At 40.5% G+C, this 26,900-nt stretch overlaps 1 protein-coding gene and 1 non-coding gene across 7 annotated transcripts in view; both read right to left on the bottom strand.

The window, feature by feature from the left end:
• ARHGAP21 (Rho GTPase activating protein 21) overlaps positions 1–26,266 on the bottom strand; it is a 133,028-nt gene extending 106,762 nt beyond the window's left edge. For 3 of the 6 annotated variants that reach the window (XM_044392164.3, XM_044392165.3, XM_048219289.2), the window contains exons 1-2: positions 26,104–26,266; positions 24,291–24,746 (exon numbers count right to left, since the gene is read on the bottom strand). In XM_044392164.3, the coding sequence (XP_044248099.2) occupies positions 24,291–24,368 (78 nt within the window). In that variant the 5' untranslated portion in view covers positions 24,369–24,746; positions 26,104–26,266. Of the gene's footprint in view, positions 1–24,290; positions 24,747–25,693; positions 25,891–26,103 lie in introns of those variants that run through there. The other 3 variants (XM_044392166.3, XM_048219290.2, XM_048219288.2) reach the window with 3 other exon arrangements.
• Positions 7,720–7,826, bottom strand: LOC113241402 (U6 spliceosomal RNA). Its single transcript, XR_003311566.2, has one exon. It is a non-coding gene; the product is annotated as a U6 spliceosomal RNA (small nuclear RNA).
• Positions 26,267–26,900: the final 634 nt, after the last annotated feature.

The following is a 26,900-nucleotide window of genomic DNA, read 5'->3' as shown; positions in this document are numbered from 1 at the left end:
CTCACATCTGTCACCAAGTCCTGTCTTTTCAAAAAAAACGTAGAGAGAACCTATCCCTTTGCTGTCACTGCCTAAATTCAGACCCCCCCTCAATTCTTTCCTGGACTACCCCAAGGGCCTCTAGCTGGTCTCCGAACCCCCTGTCTCACTCCTTTCTGGAATCTCACCTCCAGAGGACTACCAAAAGAATCCCTGAAACTACAAACTAATCCTATGACTACCCCGCCTAAATCCCTTCCTTGCCCCTTTCTGCCTACGGCAGTGTTTCCCAAAAAATGTTCCTACTTGTTCTAGAGGATCCAGAACATGACTCAGTTAAGTGAAAAAAGTTTTTCGATGCAAAATAAGTTTGCAAAAAGCCAGGCTAAACAAAAAACAAAGCTGCAAGACTGATCAGAGTCTGAGCATGAAGATGAGATTCAAAGGCTCCTGGAATGCTTGTTTTTAACTAGTTCTTGAAATCTTTAGCTCATTTTCCTTTCTCTATCTTTCCCTTAATTGGTGATGTTCCCTAAAGTTCTGACCTTGGCCCTCTCCTCTCATCTCTCTCAAGGAGCTCACCTATTTCCCAAACTATAATTATAGTAGACGTTGGCTTAGTTGACCTCTGCCTAAATGACTTTCCAGACAAACCAAAATTCTCAATTCCTGTTGCATGAACACAGGCTGAGCCCATGGCAAGCTCAACTCTTTATGTCTGGGAAGACAGTCTCTAGCCACTTATCTCTGCTCCCACCAAATGACACCCACACTTGGCGCAACCAGCTTATTTCTGCAAACTTCTTTATGTCGGTTTTATTTGTGTTACTGTTATCATGTACTTAGATGATATACAAACTGATGAAATATGAGTAAAAATGAGAGTTGGCATTTCTGTGAAAATCTGAATGCTTTGAAAAGATTCAATAAAGGCTGCTGCTCACTTCTATAGTTTTTCCTCCCTTGGTCTTATACATTTTCTCCGGTACTAGTAATTCTCCTTAGCTGTAGCCACTAGGCATAATCAGAGACCAAGGTTGCTCCCTCTGCCAGAAGATTCTTCTTTTTACCTAGCTAACTCCTACCTGACTTAGCTCAACACAATCTTCCCAGAAGACTTTCCCTGATCCCTACACTAGGTGAGGTCTGTCTGCTCTGTTTTCATAGCTCCCTGCTTTTCTCCTAAAAGAATATTCATTGCACTCCATTAAAATTATGTGTTCAATTCTTTGACCTCCTCATTATTCATGTATATTCATGAAGGCAGAGATCAGACCATGTCTGTATTTTTTCACTGGTATATCCTTAGGTCTGGCACTTACAAGGTACTTAATAAATATTTTTTGAATGAGTTAATAAACGTGGAAGGACAATTCTAAGCATAATAGGAATCTCTGAAACTAGAAACATCAAATGTGAATCATTTTAAGATAAATTAATTTTATCCTGGGAACCAAAGGGTCATTATTATCAATTGTGAGCAAAAACACAAATTGCTTCCTTCCTCAATGATCCTATGAGGCTGTCGGAGCAGAGAGGATTCTAGCAAAATCCCCAAATACCTACACTGACACCATCTATTCTATCCCCACTTTGAGATTCTGAAAAATTCTGGGAGAGGGGAAGGAAAGGTTTCAGGCATCGAATGTTCAAAAGTTCTCAGGTGAGTGACAGACCACTGCACAGAAGTGCATAGCAAAAATAAATAAATAAGACTCAGAGACTAAAGGCCCAACTATAATCAAGCTTTCATAAATCATTCCTACAATCAAGCTTTTACAAATCTGTCGTAAACACAATGTATAATTGAATAATAATACTGTAGCAATACTAATTTCCTGGTTTTGATAATGGTCCTATGGTTACTTAAGATTAAAGAAATTTGCGTGAAGAATATAAGGCAACTCTGTGCTATACTGCAACTTTTCTGTGAATCTAAAGTTATTTCAAAATTAAAAAGTTCATATAAAAAGGACCATAAACAACTGCAACCCAGTAGCAAGGAACATCCCTAACATCCAGATGTGGTCTCGAAATAATCATTCGCCACTAAAAGAAAGCAGGACTTCTTAGAGAAATGGCTGATTCTAGGTCCTGGGCAGGAAATGTACATAAAAGATGAGCTAGAAAACCACACTTGACAGTAAGGACAAAAGAAAATCAGGCTCATGTCTAAAGGACTCCGTTGAAAACCTGAAGTGGCTACCACTGGTCAAAAATGGGATACCTGGAGCTGCTCTAAGAATCAAAACCTTTGACATATGTTTGCATCTACCAGCTAATACTACTAGATAGAAGGAAGATAAATACATAAATACACATATACACACACAGGCCACCTCTGAAAGGAGGTAGAACTCCTTTCCCAACATACAGTTTATACTCCTAAAAAATTAGTTAATACCCATCTATAATCCCATATTGACACTTCTGAAACTCAAAACATCCCTGAAAGTCAAAACATTTTTTTGTAACTCATTGATGGCAAAACCTGCCATGCCCTGAGCTGACACAAAGCTCTGTCTAAGCTTTTATTTATTCCCCAGAGGACAAATATTCATACATTTTCAGCAGAAATTACTGTGAGCTGGGTGATGCCCCAGAACCTGCATTATCTTACATTTCTAAAATAGGAAAAGCCCAAGAATTTTGGATAATAGATTATAGATCTGCACAAACAGCACTGGAAATAAGGGTAACGAGACAGCAGGAATCCAAAAGGAAAAGAGAATGGCAGAAGAAAACCACAGAAAGCAAGACCATCGACCCTGAACTGGGAACATCTTTTTCACCTCGGGTCTCCAAGGTCAGAGACAGCTTTACAAGCAGGTAAAATCTGAGCCAAATTTTGAAGTAAGTGTGGGATTTACATAAATGACAAGACACGAGAAAGTAATTTCAGGCAAAATGGACATGAACAGACATGAAAACACTTCAGACTTCAAATATATTCAAGGGACAATGGATCTGCCATTTGCTTTGAGTCAATGTTCCATGTTGGACAGTAAGACATTATGTGGAAGAACAGTCATTCAGCTTTAAGTGAACCTTTTCTTCAGAAAAGCATTTCTTTTTTATATATGATATATGGTGGCCGTCAGGATTAAATGAGGTAAATAAAAATTTTAAGGTACTTAATAAGGGTTCGATGTTCTCTCTTAAAACCCTAAAAAGTGATCTAAAATCTACTTGTCTCACTGTATGTTTCCAGGAAACAGACATTACAGCCTAGCATTTACCAAAAGTATATTAAGATTAAATAAAAGGCTAGTAAATGTCAATACTATAAACACCTGAAGTGCAACAGGAATAAAGAATATTAAAAGACTGTGACACTCAAAATTGGAGACAAATAAATATTGCATGCTAGAAATTAATGGGCTACTAATTAATTTTTTCTCTGATTTATATATTTTTAGGCAAAAACAAGTATAAACTATACAGCTCTTTAACAACCATACCACCCTTTGCAAAGACTTAATTACTCTTTTATTCCCAGCTATTAGGAATCTATTCTGATGGTCTGTATTTTTGCTCTAAAACCAAAAAATCCTATTAGCCTCTTTTCTGACTAAAGGTTTGAGACCATCTGGCAAACAAAGTCTTCTAGAAAAATACACAGTTAATCTAACAGAAACAAATTCACTTCTTCCTGACCTTGCCTGTTAATATTATCTGGAGAAAAGCAAAACCACCACCATAAAAAATATGCAATGGGAAAAATGACAGTCTCTTCAACAAATGGTGGCAAATCTGGACAGCTACGTGCAAAAGAATGAAACTGGACCACTTTCTTACACTATACACAAAAATAAACTCAAAATGAATTAAAGACCTAAAATGTGAGACCTGAAACCATAAAAATCCTAGAAGCACAGGTAGTAACTTCTCTGACACTAGCCATAGCAAAGTTTTTCTAGATATGTCTCAAGAGAAATAAAGGCAAAACTACGGGTGCCTGGGTGGCTCAGTCAGTTAAGTATCTGAATCTTGGTTTCAGCTCAGGTCGTAATCTTGTGATCATGGAATCAAGTCCTGCGGCAGGGTCCACACTCAGTGCAGAGTCTGATCTGGATTCTCTCTCCCTCCCCCTCTGCCCTTCCCCGACTTGTGCGTGCACCAGCACACACTCTCTCTCTCTCTCTCTCAAATAAATAAATAAATAAAACCTTTAAAAAAAAGCAAAAATTAACCACCACAGTGAAGGAAACAAGCAACAAAATTAAAAGGCAGACTACTGAATGGAAGAAGATATTTGCAAATCACATATACAATTAAGGGCTAGTATCCAAAATCTAAAAGGACCTTATATAACTCAACATCCAAAAACCAGATAATCCAATTACAAATGGGCAGAAGACATGAACAGACATTTCTCCAAAGAAGACATACAGAGAGCCAACAGACACATGAAAAATGCTCACCATCACTCAGCATCAGGGAAATGTAAATCAAAAGTACAATGAGCTATCATCTCACACCTAGCAGAATGGCTAAAATCAACAACACAAGAAATAACAAGTGTTGGTGAGGATGTGGAGAAGAAAGAACCCTTGTGCACTGTTGGTGGGAATGCAAACTGGTGCAGCCACTGTGCAGAACAGCATGGAAGCTCCTCAAAAGGTTAAAAACAGGGGCATCTGGCTGGCTCAGTCCTTGGGGCATCCAACTCTTGCTCTCAGGGTCATGAGTTCGAGCCCCACATTAGGTGTGCAGCCAAATGAATGAATGAATGAATGAATAAGGTTAAAAATAGAACTGCCTACAATCCAGTAATTGCACTACTGGGTATTTACCTAAAAAATACAAAGACGTTAATTCAAAGGGATACATGCACCCTGATGTTTACAGCAGCATTATTTACATTAGCCAAACTATGGAAGCAGCCTAAGTGTCCATCAATAGATGAATAGATAAAGAAGATGTGTATATATACAATGGAATATTATTAGCCATAAAAAATGAAATCTTGCCACTTCCAACATCATGGATAGAGGTAGAGAGTATAATGCTAAGCAAAATTAGAGAAAGACAAATACCCTCTGATTTCACTCACACACGGAATTTAAGAAACAAAACAAATGAGCAAAGGAAAAAGAGAGAGACAAACCAAGAAACAGATTCTTAACTATAGAGAACAAACATATGGTTACCAAAGGGGAGCTGGGTGGGGGATGGGTGAAACAGATGATGGGGATTGAAGAGTACACTTTTCGTGATGAGCACTGAGTTATGTTTTAAAAAATAAGAACAACAAAACAACAGTAAGAACAAAGTTGGAAGACTCACTCCCCACTTTCAAAACTTCCTACAAAACTACAATAATCAAAACAGTGTGCTACTGGCACACTGTGGTATAGAATAGATCTATGGACGAATAGAAGAGATTAGAAAGCCCAGAAATAAATTCTCACATATATGGTCAATTGATTTTCAATTCAGTGCCAGGACCATTCAGTGGGGAAAGGACAGTTTTTTAAAAAAATGGTGCTGAGAAAACTGGATATCCGCAAGCATGAAATCATACCTTTACCGTATACTTTATAGAAAAGTTTACCCAAAATGGATCAAAGATCTAAATTTAAGAGCTGAAACTATAAAACTTTTAGAAGATTACACTGTGGAAAATCTTCATGACCTTGGGTTTGGCAGCCGTTTCTTATTTATGATGTCAAAAGCATAGGAAACAGGGGCGCCTGGGTGGCGCAGTCGTTAAGCGTCTGCCTTCGGCTCAGGGCGTGATCCCAGCGTTCTGGGATCAAGTCCCACGTCAGGCTCTTCCGCTGGGAGCCTGCTTCTTCCTCTCCCACTGCCCCTGCTTGTGTTCCCTCTCTGGCTGGCTGTCTCTCTGTGTTAATAAATAAAATCTTTAAAAAAAAAAAAAAAAAGCATAGGCAACAAAAGAGAAAGATAAATTGGGCTTCATAAAAATTTAAAATTTTATGCATCAAAGGACACTATCAAGAAAGTGAAAAGAAAACACACAAAATGGGAGAAAATATTTGTAAATTATGTATCTGATAAAGAATTAATATCCAGAATATATAAAGAACTCCTACAAGTTAACAACAAAAAACATGCCCAATTTAAAGACAGGCAAAGGCCTCGAATAGATGTTTTGTAAATGAGACAAACGGCCAACGAGCACATGAAAATATGTTCATCATTAGTCATTACGGAAATGCAAACCAAAACCACAATGAGATAACACTTCATACATACACCAGCTGGCTATAATTTTAAAAAAGTAATTTTGAAAATGGAAAATAACAGGTACTGGTGAGGATGTAGAGAAACTGCAATGCTCATACACTGCTGATAGGAATATAAAACAGTAAGCCCCTGCGGAAAAGTTTGGCAGTTTCCCAAAATGTTAAACATAGAATTACCATACGACCCAGCAATTCCATGTCCGAGCATATAATCAAAAGAATTAAAAACAGGGACTCAAACAGAAACTTAAATACAATATTCAGAGCAGCATTATTCGCTATAGTCAAGGTAAAAACAACCAAGTGTACATCAACAGATGAATGGATAAGAAAATATAGTACGTACACACAAAAAAATAGCACTCAGTCATAAAAAGGAATGGAGGGGCGCCTGGGTGGCACAGCGGTTAAGCATCTGCCTTCAGCTCAGGGCATGATCCCAGCATTATGGGATCGAGCCCCACATCAGGCTCCTCTATGAGCCTGCTTCTTCCTCTCCCATTCCCCCTGCTTGTGTTCCCTCTCTCGCTGGCTGTCTCTATCTCTGTCAAATAAATAAATAAAATCTTTAAAAAAAAAAAAAAAGGAATGGAGTTTTGAAACATTCTATAACAGGTGAACCTTGAAAACTTCATGCTAAGTGAAACAGGCCAGGCACAACAGGGCAATTGTATGATTCCACTTATATGAGATATCTATAATAGGCAAATGCATATTAAAAGTAGAATAGAGACTACTAAGGGTTAGGGGAATGGTAAATTGAGTACAATGTTTCTGTTTGGGATGATGACAATGTTCTGGAAATAGACAGTAATAATCATTACCCAACACTGTGAATGTACTTAATACACTTAATTGTACATGTAAAAATGGTTAAAATGGTAAATTTCATGTTATGTGTATTTTACCACAATAAAAAAAGTTAATCAAGAACTTGTCACAGCTAAGGGAAATGTTACAATATAGGCTTTTAACTACATAAGAATCTAGCACTACAGTAATTACGTATAATACTTTCATAAGCAAACAAATCAACTACTGGTTTTTGTTGGTTTTTTTTTTTTTTTTACAAACTGTATTCAGAGAAGTTCACTTACTTAGGTAGGCTTCCAAAAGAAATCAAAGGCTTAGATAAAATTAAACTGCCTAATAGTTATATGCCAGTCTCATTAAACCCAAGACATATCAACATTTTGTAACTTAAAATCTATAGTACAATTTTTCAATTATTTTTCATATTCAATTATTTATAGGTTTTCAATGTTACATACAATTAAAGGGAAAAAATTTAAAAATTTTCTCTATCCGAAAACAAAACTCAAGAATTTTGCCAAACTACTTAGGAGGATAAAAGTAGTCCAATGATACGATGTAACATGATATGATATTGGAGAATTTGAGAGTGAGGGAAGACAAAACTAATATTCCAGTAGTGGGCGAGGTATTTAATGTCTCAGCCACTATTTTTAGTTTTGTCTGTTAACTTCTCATTATATTTTGGGTTTTTTCCCTTGTTTTGCATTTTAAAAAAAATATGGATCGCTTCACAAATGTATGTGTCATCTTTGCGCAGGGGCCATGCTAACCTTCTGTGTATTGTTCCGATTTTAGTATATGTGCTACTCAAGTGAGCAGTGTTTCATATTTTTAATTGTATTTTTCATATATTTCAATTGAGGCATAAATATTTACACACAATGTGTAACTCTTAAAAAGCATAGCTCATGATATGTTATCAATGCATGTATCTAAGTAATTCACCCCAACCTCAAGAGACAGAACATTTCCTTACCCCCAGGAAGTTTCCTGTGTGTCCTAGTTATTCTGGAAGTTTCCTCCCTTACTCCCAGGGGCAATATTCATCCATCTTCCTATTCATTATATTGATACTGATATTCATCCATATTGCTCCATGTTGTATACATAGTCTTTCACTTTTTATTGCCAAAAAGTATTCCACAGTAGGAATATATGAAAATCTACCGATTTTCCTATTAATACACATTGAGTTATTTGTGGTTTGGAGCCATCACAAATAAAGCTGTTATGAACATTCCTGAACAAGTCTTTTGTGTGAACATGTGTTTTATTTCCCTGGGGAGTAATTATGTAGGAATGAAAATGCTAGATCATAAAGTAGGTATATGGTGAACTTTATAATAAACTGCCAAAAGGTTTTTTAAAATACTGTACCATTTTACACTCCCATCAGCAGTATCAGAGGTCCAGTTGTTCTACATCCTCACCAAAATCTGGTGTGGTCAAACTGGGTTTTTTTAAATAAATTTGAGTGAAGTTTAATTTCTATACAAGAAAGTGTACCCCTTTAAAATGTACAGTTCAATGAATTCTGGCCACTACACATCCATAGAACCACGGCCACCACACAATCAAGAACACTTTCACCTCCCCAACTCCCTTCATGCTTCCTTACAATCAAAGCCCTCCCAGCTCCAGGCAACCACTGATCTGCGCTCTCTCACTATAGATTGGTTTACTCAGCTCTGAAATTTTTATGTAAGTAGAATCATGTACTCTCCCAACTCTGACTTCTTTTTTCTTAGCATTTTGAGATTCATTCATGGGGCTGAGTATATCAACAGTTTGTTCTTTTTAAATTGCCGAGTAGTTTTCCATTACATGGATATACCATCATTTGTCTGTTGATGGATTTGGGGCTGTTTCAAATTTTGGAATACTATGAATAAAGCTGTTATGGACATTCACGTACAAGTCTTTTTGTGGACACTGTTTCCCCTGAGTAAGTACCTAGGAGTGGTTCAACTCCCTTGAGTAAGTACTTAGGAGTGGGCCGTGCTTCACTTCTGAAAACTGCCAAAATATTGTCCTGAGCACCTATGTCATTTTACAACCCTCTCAGCAATATCTAAGTTCAGTTGCCCACATACCCAGTAACTCTTCCTATTTTTATCCTTCTTAATTTTAGCTATTCTAGTGAGAGTACAGTGGTAGCTCATTGTAGTTTTAATTTGCATTCTTCTCCTGTTGGCTGATGCTATTGGACATCTTTTCATGTGCTGATACACTATTCATCTATCTTCTTTTATGGAGTTCAACTTTTGCCCATTTTAAAAACTGGGTTGTCTAGAAGCAGGTCGTTTGTTTTTTTTCTTAAAGATTTTATTCTATTTATTTGACAGAGAGAGAGACAGCCAGCGAGAGAGGGAACACAAGCAGGGGGAGTGGGAGAGAAAGCAGCAGGCTCCCAGCGGAGCAGGGAGCCCGATGCGGGGCTGGATCCCAGGACCCTGGGATCAGGCCCTGAGCCGAAGGCAGACACTTAACGACTGAGCCACCCAGGCGCCCCTAGAAGCAGGTCCTTAATCAGATATATGTTTTACAAATATTTTCTCCCCATCTGTGGCTTTACTTTTCATTTTCTTAATGATGTTTTACAAAAAGCACAAGTTTTTAATTTTAATGAAATCCAATTTATTGTTTTGTTTTCTTTTCCAGTTAGTGCTTTTTGTGTCCCATCTCAGAACTCTTTGTTTACCCCCAAAGTCATACATATTTTGTTCTTGACTAGAAGTTTTACTGTCTTAGCTTTTACATGTATGTCAGTGATCTAATTGGGGTTAACTCTTCTGTGATGTAAGGTAAAGATAAAGGTTCATTTTTAGCCATATGGATATCTACTTGTTCAGTACCACTCAAATCACCCCACTAAATTCAAATGATCATGCTTACGTGGGTCTCCCAACTCTCCACTGCCTTCCATTGTTATATATATCTATCATTAAACCAACTCTATACTATCTTGATATTTGTAGCTTTGAGTATTATAAAATAATATAAATAATATAAAACTAATCTTTATCAAAACTGTTTTGGTTATTCTGTGTCCTTTGCATTTCCAAATAAATTTTAGAATTAGCTTGTCTATTTCTAATAAAAAATTTTTGCTAAGCCCTGCTGGAATTTTAATTGGAATTGAGTTGGATTTATACAGCAATTTGTGGCTAAGTCACATCTTAATGAGTCTTCCAATCCATAAACATAGTATATCTCTCCATTTATTAAAATTGTCTTCAAGATATTAAAATAATAAGGCTATTATTTTATTTCATTTCACAGTTGTTTAATATACAGAAATACACTGATGTTTGTACATTAGCATTGTTTCCTTGTATCGTATGACCTTGAAAAATCTAAAGTGTTTTTGTTAGATCTCTTACAATGTTGTATGTGCACAATCACACTGTTTGCAAATAAAGAGTTTTACTTCTTCCTTCCCTATTTCCTTCCTTTCATTTCTTTTTCATGATTTATTACATTAAGCAGAGACTCCATAATATTGTTGAATAGAAGTACTGAGAGTAGATATTCTTACCCTGTTCCTGACCTTAGCAGTATTCAGTATTTCTCCAAGTATGTTACCTGTAGGTTTCTTCAAAGAACTCCCTTATCAAATTGGGTAAATTTCTTTATATTCCCAGCTTTTCTGAGAGGTTTTATGATGAATGAGTGTTAAATTTTGTAAAATGCTTTTTCTGCTTCTACTGAGTGGATGATCAGATGAATTTTCTCCTTTATTGTATTTTGTTAAACTGTTAAATATGTTAATTATTAATATGTTAAAATGACAGTCTTTCATTTTTGGGATGACTCCAACTTAATCATGACATTATTATCCTTTTCATATATGGACAGAGTTAACTTGCTAACATTTTGTTAAGAATTTTTGTATCTACAACCATTGGGGTTATTGGTCTGAATTCCTTTCCTTATAATGTTCTTGTCTAGTTAACTACCAGGCTTATACTGGCCTCATAAAAAGGAGATGGGAAGGGTTCCCTCCACCTCGTTTTTTGAGTTTGTATAGAGCTGGTATGATTTCTTCCTTAAACATGTTACAGAATATGTCAACGCAGCCATCAGGATCTGGAGTCTTCTTTGTGGGGAGGTTTTTAATTACAAATTCAATGTCTCTAATATATATGGCACTAGTCAGATTTTTTTATTTCTCTTGTGGCAGTTTTGGTAATTTGTTTCACTCAAGGTGTAATATTGTGATTTAGAGTAAGAAATACATATTTGGTCTTCATCCCCATTCCCGGCACAGAGCTCCTAAAACCCTTGGAATTTCCTAAGTGGTAAGAGTAACAAAGGTGTCTTTTGTTGTGTTAATGAGGTGACTCTTGGACTACACCTAAGGATGGGGCTGGTTGCCAAGAGAACCAAACCTGTGATTAGAGAATTGGAACTTTCAGTCCCACCCCTCTCACCTCAGGGGAGGAGAAAGGGGCTGGAGCTCAAATCATTCACCAGTGGCGAATCATGTAATCAATTATGCACATGTAATGGAGCCTCCATAAAAATCCAAAAGGATGGGGTTCAAAAGCTTCCAGGTTGCTGAAGCCGAGAGGATCTGGGGAGAGTGATGTGCCTGGAGAGGACACAGAAGCTCTATACTTTTCCCCGTACCTTGCCCCACGCATCTCTCCCATCTGGCTGTTCCTGAGTTATATTCTTTTATAATAAACCAGTGATCTATTCAGTAATACGTTTCTCTGAGTTCTGTGAGTCACTCTACTAAATTAACTGAACCCAAAGAGGGGATGGCTGGAATCTCCGATCCACAGCCATCTACAGCTGATGGGTCAGGCAACAAATTGGTGCCTGGATTCACAATCGGTGGCTGAAGGGTGAGGGGGCAGTCTTACAGGAATGAGCCCTTCATCTGTGGGATCTGATGCTATGGTGTTGTCTCCAGGCAGACAGTGTCAGAATTGAGTTGAATTGAAGGATACCCAGCTGTGTTGGAGAATGGTTGGTTTGGGAACCCACTCCCGCCAAACACACAAACAAATCAAATGGGTACAGAATCCTTACACAGAATCTGCCTATTTCATCTAAACTGTCAAATTCACAGACATAAAGTTGCTCATAATATTCCCTTTTTATCTTGTTAATGTGTGCAGGCTCTGAATGATGCCCCCTCTTTAATTTCCGATATCGGCATTTTATGTTTTCCCTCTTAATCACACAAACTGATTTCTAAAGTTTGAGATCCTTTTCAGAGGCAGACATAAAGTCGCTATCTGGTCTGCTGTCGATTCGAAGCCAACTAGAAAAGACATACTGTCAAAAATATGTGAAACATTCCACCACAATTTGGCAAAATCAAGTAGTATTCACTTTCTAAGCCATGTGTTTTTGGTATCCTTATCCATCCTGAATATCTATGAAAATTTCAGAGCCTTAAATATCTGCCTACCTTTTTCCTAGAGATCCCACTTGAGCCAAGCACAATGTTGCAGTAACTAGTTCAAAGAGTTAGATACAAGATTATGATCAAATAAAAAGACAGCCAAGAGTGGTGACAGAAGCTAAGGATTAAATAGGGAAGAATGATTCTTCTTCCAAATTCCTCACCTAAACTGAAGACAATTTGCATTATCTCTTGTCTAGAGCAGATGCAGTTCTAGTAACCAGAAACTATGATTACGATATGAAGTTCTGTCAGTATCTTCAACCAGGGATTCTAGTTTGGCTCATACCACCCCAAGGAAGACTCCGGGCACACCTAGTCTCTCCCGGTAAGTCTATAGTGTAACTGTAGCTACTAGCATGATTTTTAATCAACTGCACATTTTGCTAAGGCATCACTGGTGCTTTAGGCAGCCCAAACCAGTGAGAGTCAGAAATGAAGGCAGCTAAGAAACAAAAAAGTGTATCAATTAAAAAATGGGCAAAGGACCTGAGCGCACATTTCTACAAAGACATACAAATGGCCAATAGGTATGTAAAGGGTACTGAACCTCACTAAGCATCAGGAAAATGCAAATAAAAACCACAGTGAGATATCACCTCATCCTGTTAGAATGGCTATCACTAAAAAAAAAAAAAAAAAAGCAAACGGTGTTAGTGAAAATGTGGAAAAAACAGAACCCTGGCACACTGTCAGTGAGAATGTAAATTAGTACAGCCATTATATGGAGGCTCCTCAAAAATTTAAAAGTAGAACTATCATATGATCCACCAATTCCACTTCTGTGTACTTACCCAAAAGATCTGAAATCAGGATCTCGAAGATAATATTATTCAGACTTAAAAAAGAAAGAAATCCTGCCATCTGTGACAACATGAATGAACCTGGAGGATATTATGCTAAGTGAAATTAGCATGGAAAAGCAGATAAATACTATATGATCTCATTTATATGAGGAATCTGAAACAGACTCACAGAAGAAGAGAGTACATTATAATGGGCTAGAAAGTCGGGGAAATGGGGAGGTGATCGTCGAAGGGTACAAAGTTTCACTTATGCAAGATTCTGGAGACCTACTATAGAGCTTAGTGCTTATCGCTAACAATACTGTATTGTATACTTAAAATTTGCTAAGAGGGTAGATCTTATTTTAAGAGTTCTTACCACACACACAAAAAAAAAGTAGCAGTAACAATAATGCAGGGGCAAGAGGAAACCTGAGGTCATGATTCTGTTTATGGCCTTCATGGAGGGTATGGTTTCATGGTGTATACTTATCCACACTTGTAGACATTAAATATGTAAGCTTTTTACATATCAATCATACCTCAATAAAGGCATTAAAAAAAACCAAGGCATGTAAAATATTCAGAACTCTAAAATACTTGGGTATCTAACAACTATTGTAACAGGAGGACCTTTGAAGAAGTAACGCAGGACCTCTGTTTAAGCAGCTTTATATCAAAGTCAACTAGGGAAGCTGGGATTTTCTATTAACTCTCAGAGGCACTGTCTTTACGTAGGAAAAGAAAGCAAAATAGAAATCTGTTCACCACTACCATTCCTTCTTTTATTGATATATTTATACCCGCTTTTTAGTGTCTCTTGGCAAACAGAGACTCAAGCATGGGGTCTAAACTAAACATCACTTCCTAGAAGACAAGAAATAAATCGCATATATGCCATCACATTCAAGGACATCAGTTTTTTCAAAGGCTTCTCTTAATCCTTTGAATTCAAATCATTCTCTTTTGAGATGCCTATCACCCTCCGTTATGCCTTCTTCCACTTGCTTACTGGTCTCACTCTGCCAGATCCTCCTTATCTTGTCGCTGGCTTTGCTCCTTCTCCAACATCACTTTCGCTGACTTCAAGAAAGCCTGCTTCTTTTGCAGAACTGGCAATCGGATCTGTAATTAGCTTACATTGTATTTACACTGTGTTATCCAGTGCATCTCACATTCCGTGAGTTTGAAAGACAAGACTGATTCAACAGACGGGCAGAATAGCTGCTGGTGTTAAGTGAGGAAGGGTATGTAGACAGAATTCTTCTGTTAATGATTCGTTTACTACTACTTATGTTAGAATACCTTCTGAAAACTTTCACGATGTATACTTAAATAAAGAGCACCATAGATATATATGAATGATAAATATGAAAGCGCACATACAGAGAGAGAATAAGTACATACATTTTTTCTTCCATTGTAACTTTTCCTTCTCTGGATAGAGTTATTATGAACAAATAACTATAAGATACACAAGAGCAATTATTCTAACAGTTACTTGCCTAAAGAAAATATAGCCTTCTGTAAATGACACTAAGCAAATTACTTTTATAATAGAACTAAAAGGTAACAATAACTTCAATATGACCAGAGTCAGAGAGAGCTCTATCACTTTAAACTGACTTTTAATCAAAGTATGACATACACACAAAAATGTGCAACACGAATCATGGTTGAATTTTAAAGTGCTCTTTGATATAGTGTTTATTTTATCTGAAAAGAATATTACTTTGGAATACTAATGACAAGTAGAAGTATATACGATTACAAACAGAAGCAAATAATGACAATTTTAATATTGAAATTTTCACTTGTTTAGTCATTTAAATTTCCTCTCCATATTTTTGCCTGTTTTCTTTACATTGATTTCAATTTGGGCTGAAAAATGCCAAAATCAGGGTACCATAAGAATTCAGACTTTGGAAAGAGCTATGAATGTCTTTTGGTCCTGTTTTTCTCAAACTTGGAAGGTCACCAGGGGATCTTTTTAAAAGTTAAGGCTTTTCAGTCTCACTTCCAGGGATTCTAATTCATTAGCTTAATGGTGGGAAGAAGAATCTGTGGTTTTAAAAGTTGTCCAAGTGATTCTAATGATCACCCAGATTTGCCTGACTTGAATTCCTACCAACGCAGGAATTCTGTTCTTCTGCAAGTGAAGGTCATCCTATCTGCAAAGAATACATTCAATCTCAGTTACCTTCTACTAAAAAATTTCTCTTCTGAATACTGAGCTGAATAAATAGGCTCACCTATCCACTGATCCTAGCTCTGCCCTTCATAGCCATACAAAATCACTCTTATCTCTTTCCCATATTGCAATCCTTAAAAATACCTTTGTATAGTGCTTTGTAAGCTTCTCTTCCTCCATTTACAGAATTGGTAAGCTATATATATGTATGTGTGTCTAAGGATGTATGTGTCTGTCTATTTATCTATCTACTATCCATCTACATAGAGAGACCCACATGTACAGAAGGGGAGCTGACCCCCAAATAGTTCAAAATCTGTGTATAACTCTTGACTCCCCAAAACTTACTGTTGCCTGGAAGCCTTATTGATGACAGAAACGGTCAATTAAGACATATTTTGTATATTACATGTATTATATAGTGTATTCTTACAGTAAAGTAAGCTAGAGAAAAGAAAATGTAATTAACAAAATCATAAGGAAAAGAAAACACATTTACAGTACTGTCTTGTTTTTGTCAAAAAATATCTGCATATAAGTAGACCCACCCACATAGCTCACACCTGCGCTGTTCAAGGGTCAAGGGTACATATCTCCCCTATGGGCAGAGAATGGTGTACATAATTTATTATTAAATGAAAAATAAAGTAAATTGAAAACATTTCCTAAAAGCATTATAATAAGTATCTGATTTAAACTGGGTGCCCAGGGCACTTCCTTTCCCTCACATTCACTAGGTAGATAATGTTTCCAGAAGCCAATGTGCAGAACACAAAGGAGAAAGTAGGATCCACTGACCAAACTAACACAAGTTTTTTTAAATATAGAATCTTTACTTATTAGCAAACTTCTGGGAATTAAAGATGCCTAGATATCTTGAGGTTAAAAAAAAAAAATGATGCCTATTAATCCCCAAGGTATAGTAGCTAAGACATATCCAGGAGAAATGTAATCATAAACCCAGCTTTCTATCTGCCGATATTTAAGGATCCTCACCACATTGGAAGAAAAAAGAAAATCAAGATGTTCTTAAGAAGCTCTGACAAGATATATTAAAGAGTAACGCAGTGAACAAGAGTGTAAGTCAGGAGACTACGTCCTCACTCGGGTCTAAGAAGGAAAAAGAAGTTGCGGGATCAGGAGCAGCACTGCCTATGTGGCACTGCTCATGACCCCCAGATGCGGATCCGGAACAGGGGTGCGCGACGAGGGGGAAAGGCGGTAAGAAACCAATTCTGAATCAAAAACACCAGTATCAAACAGAAGACTCCACAGCAGCCAGCGTGACCAAGAACAAGTAAATACGCTCTTGAACTTGCCATTTTTTGATAATGATAGTTTGCTCTGGTCTGCCTCAAAACTTTCCCAAAGATAGGTGAGCATTCAGAAATATCAAATTTGGGTTCTCAATCTATTCTCTTATTCACAAATCTGCACAGTGGGATTCCCTTCATATTCATAGACAGCTAGAGAAAAGAGGACTTGACAAAAACCAATTTCCATCACATTTAGTTTCTTAAACCAAAGTACAGTGTATCCATTTGTCTCTGAGATTATTTTAGAAGTACAACAGGCCATCTTCCAGATTTTATTGTGAAATAAACTATTTGCACAATACTCAATTTTTTTAAGAATACGAAGCTGCAACTAAAACGCTATTTTGGTGGAAGTAATCCAAAATGAAGCTTTTACATGAAGATGTCTTCCTACCCCAAACCAACAGAACATATAGAAGGCTCAGAAGATTTAACATAGTTAATTCTTTATGGTCAATTAAAATTAGATAAATCATAGGACAATCTTTAAGTCCAATAACCTTTTGGTTTACTAATCTAATCACATCAACCAGAAAGAAAAGCAAGTGCCGCCCATATGGTGTTTCTCTAACAGAAAGTAGCTGCCTTCAGTAACCGCATCTGTGTGTCTTTACCCACACAAGCCCTGCTCACGCTGAAATCACCATATTGCTAACTATCGTAAGATGACAGGTCCCTTCGCAAAGCTAAGAACAAAAGAAACGGAATATCACTTTTGTACTGGGATTATCTGACCTGGTAAAAAACTAAAGAAATGAAGAAAGGATCAGAGCTTCTGTAACCAAGGAATAAGGACTTCACAAAATGTTTGTCTTGGAAGAAATGAATGCTAAGGAACACTGACAATGTATGGAGAAATTTTCTGCAGCCAGGGGTACTCCTTTGTAGATGGCCTGTATCTAGTGATATGGTCCCACTCAATCCATTCAAATCCAGACTTCTGCTGAAATGTCACTTCATACCTGCCGCTGCTACTGCTGCTATTCTGAATTCTGGCAGGCTTTACCTTTAATCCCAACCCGCAGCACAAAGCTTTTGACATGCAATGGTATTCTGACATACAGACTCAGGTATACAAAGGAACACATGTTTAAAGTTAAATAATAGTGTTATATTACATGGTATTACAACGAGCCTAGAATGAATCCTAGGCCTTCACGGAAAAAAAAACACATGCTTTTAAAAAAATATTCAAGTATTGTTTTGAGGGCTGTGTATCCTTTTCAAAAAGTATTTAAGTATTATTTTAAGCAGTGTAGGTTTTCTAGAAACCAGATTTCCACAAGACTAGTGACATATTGACTATTTTTAAAAATCTGTAAATGGTGTCTTTTTTATCATAGTTTCAGAAGTAAGCAAAAAAAAATACAAAAATGATATAATCCCTAAATTTCATCATCTAGAATTAACAACTGCTAACATTTTGTCATAATCAATGCTGTGATCATTTTTAACTTGAAATGTTTATGATATTAAAAAATATTTAATGAAGAACATTAATATATTCACCATTCATTTTTTAAAAAATTAGCAATACAGGCATATTATCTTTTTATAGTTTCCCCACCAGCCTGATTCCCCATCCACTGGTGTGTTAATTACCATTATCTCACCTCTTAGTGCAAATTATTTCATACATGCGTGCTACACACTGTCTGGGTTACTGTTACTTGGTTACCAGCTCCCTGAAGAGAGGAAAGATGCAAAGAAAAAAGGCACCAAAGATGTGAACAGCAGTCCTAATGGAAATGGAGGTCCAGAAGACCAAATTAAGTACTAACATGTTATGTACCCATATACAGACTCAGTAATATTTTGGAATTTTTCTTAGTCTTAATCCACTCATTCATTCACTCATTGGAAAAAAGTATCTGTGGGCCAACAACGGGCTAGGCATTCTTCCAGGAACAGAAAAATACCATGTGAACAAAACAAATTACACTTAACACTTATATTCTAGATATATGATCTGCCCGAACAAATAAGCAAAATCAGATAGATGAGCACGTCACATGGAGAGTAAGTGATGGAGAAAAACACAGCAAGGAAGGAGGGCAGGCTGTGTCATGGGAGTAGAGGAGAGGCGTTCAATAAACCCAGTGGTCAGCAAAGGCCTTACTCAGGTGACCTCAAGGCAGAGGAGATGAGGAAGCGAGCCCTGTGGACGCCTGAGGGGGGAGAGCGCTCCAAGTGGAGGGAACAGCTAGTGGTGGGAAGGCTCTGGGGAATGCCATGCCCAGTGTGCGCACAAGAGTCCAGAATGGCTAGCAGTACAGAGGGAGGACAGTGAGAGCAGCAGGAGATGAGATCAGGGAGGTGGGAGGGCAGATTGTGCCGGGCTTCGCAGGGCATCTAAGAACTTCAGCTTTTAACTTTGAGGGACATGAGAAGCCATCAGAGGAATGTGAGCAAAGGAGTGACATGCTCTAATTTACAGATGGTCTGCTCCAGCTCCTGTGTGGAGAACAGATTCGAGCAAGCACTTGACGCGGAGAAGGTCAACCAGATTTGCATGGTATGCATGAGAGAGATCAAAGATCACTCCAAGCAGCCTGACCTGGAAGGCAGGAGTGCTCGTGCCAGAGAGGAGGAAAAAACTAGGAAGGTGGGCAGAAGCAGACTTTAGAGAATGGGGAGTTCCGTTTACCATGTGTCTCTTTACTATCCAAGCGGAGACTGGGTGGTCAGGTGGCTACAGGAATCTGAATTCAAGGGATATAGAGACCAAACGGGTGGAGACAACACACACACACACACACACACACACACGCACACGCACACACACACGCACACGTACACACACAAATACATAGGCGTAAATATGAATTATCAGTATATACTTGATGTTTAAAGTCATGAAAGTGAGCACAGAGAGAAAAAAAGAGGGTCAAACTGTGACGTATATGAAGACTTAGCAGGCCAGAAAGTTGAGGAAATCCAGGGACCGAGAAGTGAGAAGGCGCGATCCATGAGGCAGGCGGATAATCAAGACAGTACAGTGTACCGACTCTAAGTGAACAGTGAATAAAAATTAAAGCCCTTCCGACATACTCATTCATTAATTCAACACTATTTACTGAGCCCTACTACGAGCCAGACACGGGAGAAGAAAACACGGGGGGCTGCAGTCGAGGGGGGAATACAGATAAATAAACTTGCAAGCACTATTCCTGATAAAGTACAGGGTGTTCTGGGACAATGCTTTGGGGGCAACTAACCCGGTCTTGGAGGGCCAGGAAAGGCTTTCCTGAGGAAGTGATGTTGAAGAAGAGACCAGAACGAAGAGGAAAATCAGGCATGGAGGGAAGCGGGGCGAAGAAGGGGCAGCTGGAAGGAGGGTAGGAGAAAACAGCACTTGAAAGGACCCGAAGTGGAGAGGCTTGTGGAACAGACTGTGTCCCGGGTGGAACAGACAGTAGTGTGGTACAGGAAGTGTAGAAGGAGGGCGGGCCAGATGATTTACTGTCCTTGCAGACTGCTCGGGAGTTTGAACTTTATTCCAAAGGCAACGGGAAGCCAGAAAATTGTTCTACACAGGGGAACGTAACAATCGGCCTTCGATTTCAGGAGGAGCACTGTGACAATGGCAGGGGCAGAGCGAGCGCTGGCAGGTGATGAGGCTCAAGGCTGGGCAATTGGGAAAGTAGTTAGGAAGCCTGGCCAGTGGCTCAGCACCGAGATGCAGCTGACCTGAACTCAGGTAGTGGCGACGGGGTGTGGAATGCAGACTCGACAGGACTTTGGATAGGAGGAAGGAGGAGAGAGAAGGGTCAAGGATGATAACCTGGTTGCTGACTGGGACAGATAAGGAGATAGCGGTGCTTCTCACTGAAAGAAGCGAGAGCGGAAGGATGCCAGCAGGAGTAGAATTTGTTAAGTTTGAAATGCCTGTGGGCGATCCAAAAAAAAACAACTGGTAAACAGGCAAAAGGCTACAGAGGTCTGGAGATCAACTATAAAACCTGGGATTGAGCTGTAAATCTGGAGTCCCCAGCATACAAATTAAAGCCATGGGAGAGCATAAAATGAAACCCAAGGAGGGAGAAAGAGAAGAGCAGAGGAATGGCAAAAGCCTGGCTGTAGGTAAAGCCAACATGAAAGGGGCAGAGAGGAAGAAGAACTCCAGGGAGAGAGAGGGAAAGAGAGAGAGAGCAGAGCACCTGAGAAGGAACAAGGGAGTCCGGGATAAAAGCAAAGTGCACATGAGTTCATACACAGAAAAATGCCTTGCTGTATTATTTACACTATTCCAAAATCAACCAACAATTATCTTTCATCAGCTGTAAAATACATTTAGTCCCAGGATAGTCGTAGTCTAGATGAAGAAGAAAGACATAAAATGAAATAAATTAATAAATAATACTGATTAGCATCAGTAAATAGTTTGTTAACAATAGACAATGAAAATGCTAAAAATTCTATTACTGGGCAATACTATGGCCTACAGACAAAAAGTAAAATAAACATTAGAAATAGGAAAAGTAGGGGCGCCTGGGTGGCTCAGTCAGTTAAGCGTCTGCCTTCAGCTCAGGTCACAATCTCAGGGTCCTAGGATTGAGCCCTGCATTGGGCTCCCTGCTCAGCGGGGAGCCGGCTTCTCCCTGTCCCTCTGTCCCTCTGCCTGCTTGTGCTCTCCCTCTCTCTCTCTGTCAAATAAATGAATAAAATCTTAAAAAAAAAAAAAAAAAGAAATAGGAAAAATAATGTGGTCTAAAAAGCTGAGGAATAAATTTTCACCTTTGGTTTAAAAAAAAAAAAAAGAGGCAATATGAACCTTGAAGGATGAGCTCTATAGGATATGAAAGGCGTGATCACATCACCAAATATTCAGGGTCTAAATTAAGCAATTCTGTAAGCAAAGCCACTCAAGGCGAGATGTCAGAATACTTCACAGACCAGACTGCACACAGGCACACACCAAAACACACTTACCGGCTCAGAGTGAGTGAAACGATATTTGCAGACATGCAAAGTATGTAACTCTTCATGAATAGAATTGTGCCATCCTTACTGGACAATCCCAAGATATATTCCACTGAACTGTCACAATTCATTATCTGAAGAGGACTGTTTGTTATTTGTTTGGTTTTTAACCTTCCAAATATCCGTGGGGAGGGGTGCTTATCTTTATTCATGTACCAACACAATCAGATTCTAATACATAAAATGAACAAGAAGTTTCTGTATATTCTTCAACAATGCAGTAGCCCTTATTTATAAAAGGTGGAATTAACTAGGTAAGTCATGAATCAGAGATTCCTATTAATTTACTGTGTCAATTTCTTCTGTCCTGCATAGTTAAGTTTAACTGATTAACAACATTAATGCATGCTCATGTCTTCGTTAGGTAAAAACACACTTAAATTTACTATTCAAACACACATTTGGGAACATAGCTATTGGTTTCTAAATTTTTTTTTAAAAATGACAGTACAACTCAAGAATGTAATACATCTAATAAAATTAAACACAAAAATTAAGTGCAGTGTTCAAAGGCTTAAATATGTATCGACCCAAAGTATTCCAGTGGCAACTCTCTATTACTAATAAATATTTACAAGACTTAAAGTGCATCAGAAGTATCGGTGAGAGCTAAATGCACAATAAAACAGGCAATAATTACTCGTTAAGCTGAGATTTTAAAATGCTGACAGCATATAGCCCCTTTATTTCTATTCCTACATATTAAGCAAACTATCTACCTATTCTTTAAAAAGCCAAACAATATGATAGCTTAATATCAAACTTAAGTTCTGTGTATAATCTTTAAATGAGCAAAATACAGGCAATATAATGTTTTCTTGGTTCCCAAACTACAAATAATATGTCTATGCCAGCAGTAACAGCCAAATGAAAACAAATTTCACAGCCCTTGAAAAAATACATAACTGTCAGTGTTAATATAAGCCAAGTTTGCAACTGGAAACACTGCTTTCTAGCCAAGGACAAGATGTATCTATTATAAATTCTTGGTTTGGGACATCCCTTAAATGACCAAAAAAAAAAAAAAAATCAAATAACATTAGTTTTTGCAAATATAATGCAAATAGCATGCTAATTAAAGTATTCACAAGACAATGACAAATGAGGCTTTGGGACCACAGCACATATTATTATGTAACTACAATACACATTAAGCAATCACCAAGCTGTAGGTAGGCCTTCCAAAAGGAGTTATTATGGTTTACCATGATCAGAGGATTGTGGTGTTACACTTAATCACGTTTTTACCTGCAAGCAGGTGTTTACAGGTGTCAAAAAGTAAAACACTGATTCTAACTTCTAGTTCTAAGGAGTTGTACAGTAATGGCACACTGTATCCACCTCCCTGTATTTTCTGCATAAACTTTCTAATCCAATATGAAGTGAGCTACACGAAGCAAGTTTCTCTGCATGCTTTAAAAAAAATTTAACTTAACTCATTTTTATTAAAATGCCAAAACTCACACACTCAGAACTAGACTTTGTTTCAATGGCCGTGAAGTGAAAATTTACCACTTACAAGGTCCAAAAGAAATAGTGAGAGTAAAGCCTCTTTGGGGGATGTTTCTATAATCTATTCAACTCGTCAATAAAAATACAGACAGCTCAAAAGTAAAGTTTAAAAGGTTAACAATATTCAGTACATTTAGCAAGCAAATTACAGAAACCACCAGTAACCAAGTAAACACAATATAGTCATTACAGAATGAAATATAAAGAGAATAAATAAATATATATATATATATATATATATATATATTTTTTTTTTAAGGAGAAGAAAGAACATGAAAGGCAACAGGGCATATGGGTGCCATAAATCAATGGATTTTCTGATTTCTGTCCTGCCTGCTCAAAAAATTTCAGGACGCCTGGCATATAATCTTCTGAGCCTTCTCAAAGATGATGGTCTAAAGGCAATGCAAGTCACCTGACACCCCAGGGCAGCTCACAGAACTTCTGAGCAGTGAAAGGAAGGGCATAAATAAAAGAACAGTAATGTCAGAAGATTTTTCAGGGAGTTGGAATTACAACTCTATAAATCTGTTTTTCAAGGCTGTGCTTAAACTGTCCACGGGAAAAGACTTGTTTTTCTACCCAGCGCAGAGATCCGCATCAACAGCAAGCCAAAATACCCATCAAAGCCAAAGTGAGCCTGAGGTCCCGTTCCAACAGGCATACCAGCTGCCCTCTCTCCCCCTTGGAGAGCCAGTCTTGGATACATACCCACAAAATGCACAAAGGCATCCCCTAACCGGCCCAACTCCAAAACTACTGGAGGATGGGAACTGAAGGAAAACAGAGACCCTTGCAGTATTCCCAGTCACCAGAAATGGGAGAATTCCCTACTCAGCGGTGATGGGGCAAGATGGGGCATTTCAAAGTGAAGAAACCCTTCTTGCAGAAGAATCACTGAAATTCCTGGAAACAAAAATGGGCAAGGCTGCACCGCCCTAGAGTCAAGCTGGGACACTCCCACAAATCAGCCCAAAGGCCCCAAAGCCTCTCCTGAGGCCCGCTGCAGCTGCACCCCCCTCCCCATCGGCAGAACACCTTGTAGACAGTGGACCAACATGCAGCCTCTACGCTTACCTCACAGGTGGGGGACCCGCAGGCCTTGAGCTTGTCACCATCTCCCTCCGGTAGACCAGTCCGACGTGTGGCCATCATTTCATTTCAAATTACAAAGAAGGGACCAACCCTTTGGAGTCCACATTGGGGGGCAGAATGCCACCACACACCAGAAAGGGAAGAATTCCACACCAGGCTCCGAGGAGGTGCAGGGCTGGTGAAACAAGTAATGTGCCTGGGAATGAAATGTTTTTATGAAGCCCCTTCAAAACGCCCTGATGGTGTCTTCGGACTTCAACTGACTTCACCGTCTTCGTCCATTTCTCGAGACTTAAAAAACAAAGAAGACGGGTCTTCTTGGCAGCTAATGAGGCCAACTGCAGAAAGCGGTCCCCCTCCTCCTCCCGCTACTCGGAGACCAAGAGGAATCTGAGCGGGTCACGAAGGCTCGAGCGTCAGCTCCCAAAGAGATCTCTCCTGGAACAGGGAAGAGTTAAAGGGCATGAACTTTCTCCAGACGCTGACCTTAGCCTTGCCACAAGTCTACACCAAGTTCGCGTTTCCAACACTTGGAAAGATTACTCGGTCCCTGCTGCTGAACCTCACGCACGAAAGAGGAAATAATCCTCCCAGACAAAACAGAAAGAAAAAAGGAAAAAAAACCTATAAATCAGGAAAAAAAATGAGAAGCATCAGAACTGCACGGTGGTTGCGTCAAACTCGCCTGGTTGGTGTGCAGCCTTCAGGGGGAAAAAATTCCCTTTTCAAGTGCATTTTAATTAATGTATTTTCTGGGCAGAAGAGAGAGAGAGAGTGCAGGCTCTTGGGCATCACCCAGATACGTACACTTAACAGAAGTTTTCTCCCCACGAGAATAAAATGGAATACTTTTCAAAAACCCTGCTCGCTCCCCTACACCCCCCAGGAAAATAAAAACAAAAAGCAGCCTCGGAGGCGGGCAGCGCCGGCTCGGCCGGCGTCAGCGGGCGGGCCGGGTGAGTCTGGGCGCCCGCACCCCTGCCCCTGCGCCCCGAGGCTGCCCCCGAGGAGGCGGCTGTTTTGCTTGGCCCGCGGCGGGGCTGGGCGGGGAGGTGTGCGCGGCCGCGGGTGGGACCCGGGCGCAGCTCCCTCTCCGGGGCATTATTCTGGAGCGACAGAAATGAAGCCGCAGCCCGGGCAACTTTTATTTACTTGCTGCTCCCCAAACTACCATTCGACGCACTATCTTTCCCTTTCCCTGGGGCCACCTAGGGAAGAAAAAAAAAAATAGGAAAAAGAAAACCACCACCCACCTACCACTATTTCCTCCGCCCCTTCCAGAGGCGGGTCGGTGATCTCGATCTCCCGGGAAGGGCGGCCCAAATATGTACTTTTAAAAAGGTGTCGGGAGACCCGGGGGGAAAAACAAAAAACGAGGGGCTTACCCTTCCCAGCCCGCTTGGCCCAGCCTCCGAGGCGCGGCGGAGAGCAGGAGCGGGGACGCGGGCCGGGCGCCGGGCCCGGCCGGGACGCGCTAGGCCGCAGGCTCGGTTAATATTCATGAGCGGACGGGAGGCGCCCCTCCTCCACGACCGGCCGGCCGGACCCCAGCGCCCGCCGCCGGCCTTTGTGCCCTTCCCTCCTTCCTCCGGCCCTCCCTCGCTCCGCACACGCGGGCGCGGCCCCTCCGCCCCCGCCGGGCGCCCGCCGCGGGCTCCCTCCGGCCCCGCGCCAGCGCCGGGCGGGGTGGCCTGAGGTGGCGGGAAGGGAGGGAGCCCGCGGCGAGCCGAGCTCTCCACCCGCCCGCGGGCGCTGCGCCCTCTCGGCTAAGGCGGAAAGTAAAACAGACACGCACCGGAGAAAGCGGGGCTAGTGGATCCGCTCGGGGCTGGCCGGCCCCAGGCAGCGCGCCCCGCACGCCCGGCGCGAGCCGGACCGAGCGGGAGGACGATCCGGCGCTGCCCGTCGCCGCGCTCCGAGGCCGCCGCCCCCGGCCGGCCGCTCCCAGGCACCGCCGCGACCTGTCCCGGCCGGCCCCGGGCTCTCGGCCGCCGCGGGAGGGCGTGGGGCGGGGCGGCGGCCGCCGGACTCTCCCCTCGCCTCGCCGGGCCGGGCCGGGGCCGCGCTCGGGCGCCCGCGATCGCCAAGTGACAGAAGTGCCTCGCTCCGCTGCCGCGCCGAGCTGTTTCCCGGGGGCGGATTTCTCGCTTCTTCCTCCCTGGATCCACCTCCTCCCACTCCACCTCCTTCCCCTCCCCTCCCCAGGGGAGGCTCTGAGGCTGAATATTTTCTGTCTTGAATAATACGGTCCCGGGAACCGACGCTGGAGAAGGGAGATTAGCCGGGGTAGAGGGTACTCGCCAACCCCCTCCCAAGGCGTCTCCGACCTACAAGCCCTCACTGGCCCCCCGGTACCCCCCCTAAAATCAGGCACACACAAAACCTCCCTGCCTTCTCCAGTCAGCCGAGCGCAGACTGAGAGCGGCCAGGAACCGAGGTTTCTACTGGGGAAGAAGACTAGGTGCTTGGTGTCAGGGGCGGAGAGGGGGACAATGCTATGGCTGGATTCGCGAATTTGAGGGGTCACAGGTCCCAGACTGCGGGGAACATATCTTGGCGAGTTTTCGCCCCCTTTTTTTTTGGTTCCGGGAG

The sequence above is a fragment of the Ursus arctos genome, unplaced genomic scaffold (genome assembly GCF_023065955.2).
Source record: "Ursus arctos isolate Adak ecotype North America unplaced genomic scaffold, UrsArc2.0 scaffold_30, whole genome shotgun sequence".
Classification (NCBI taxonomy): Eukaryota; Metazoa; Chordata; class Mammalia; order Carnivora; family Ursidae; genus Ursus; species Ursus arctos.
Note: the sequence above shows the minus strand (reverse complement) of the source record. Positions and strands in the feature narration are given on the sequence as shown.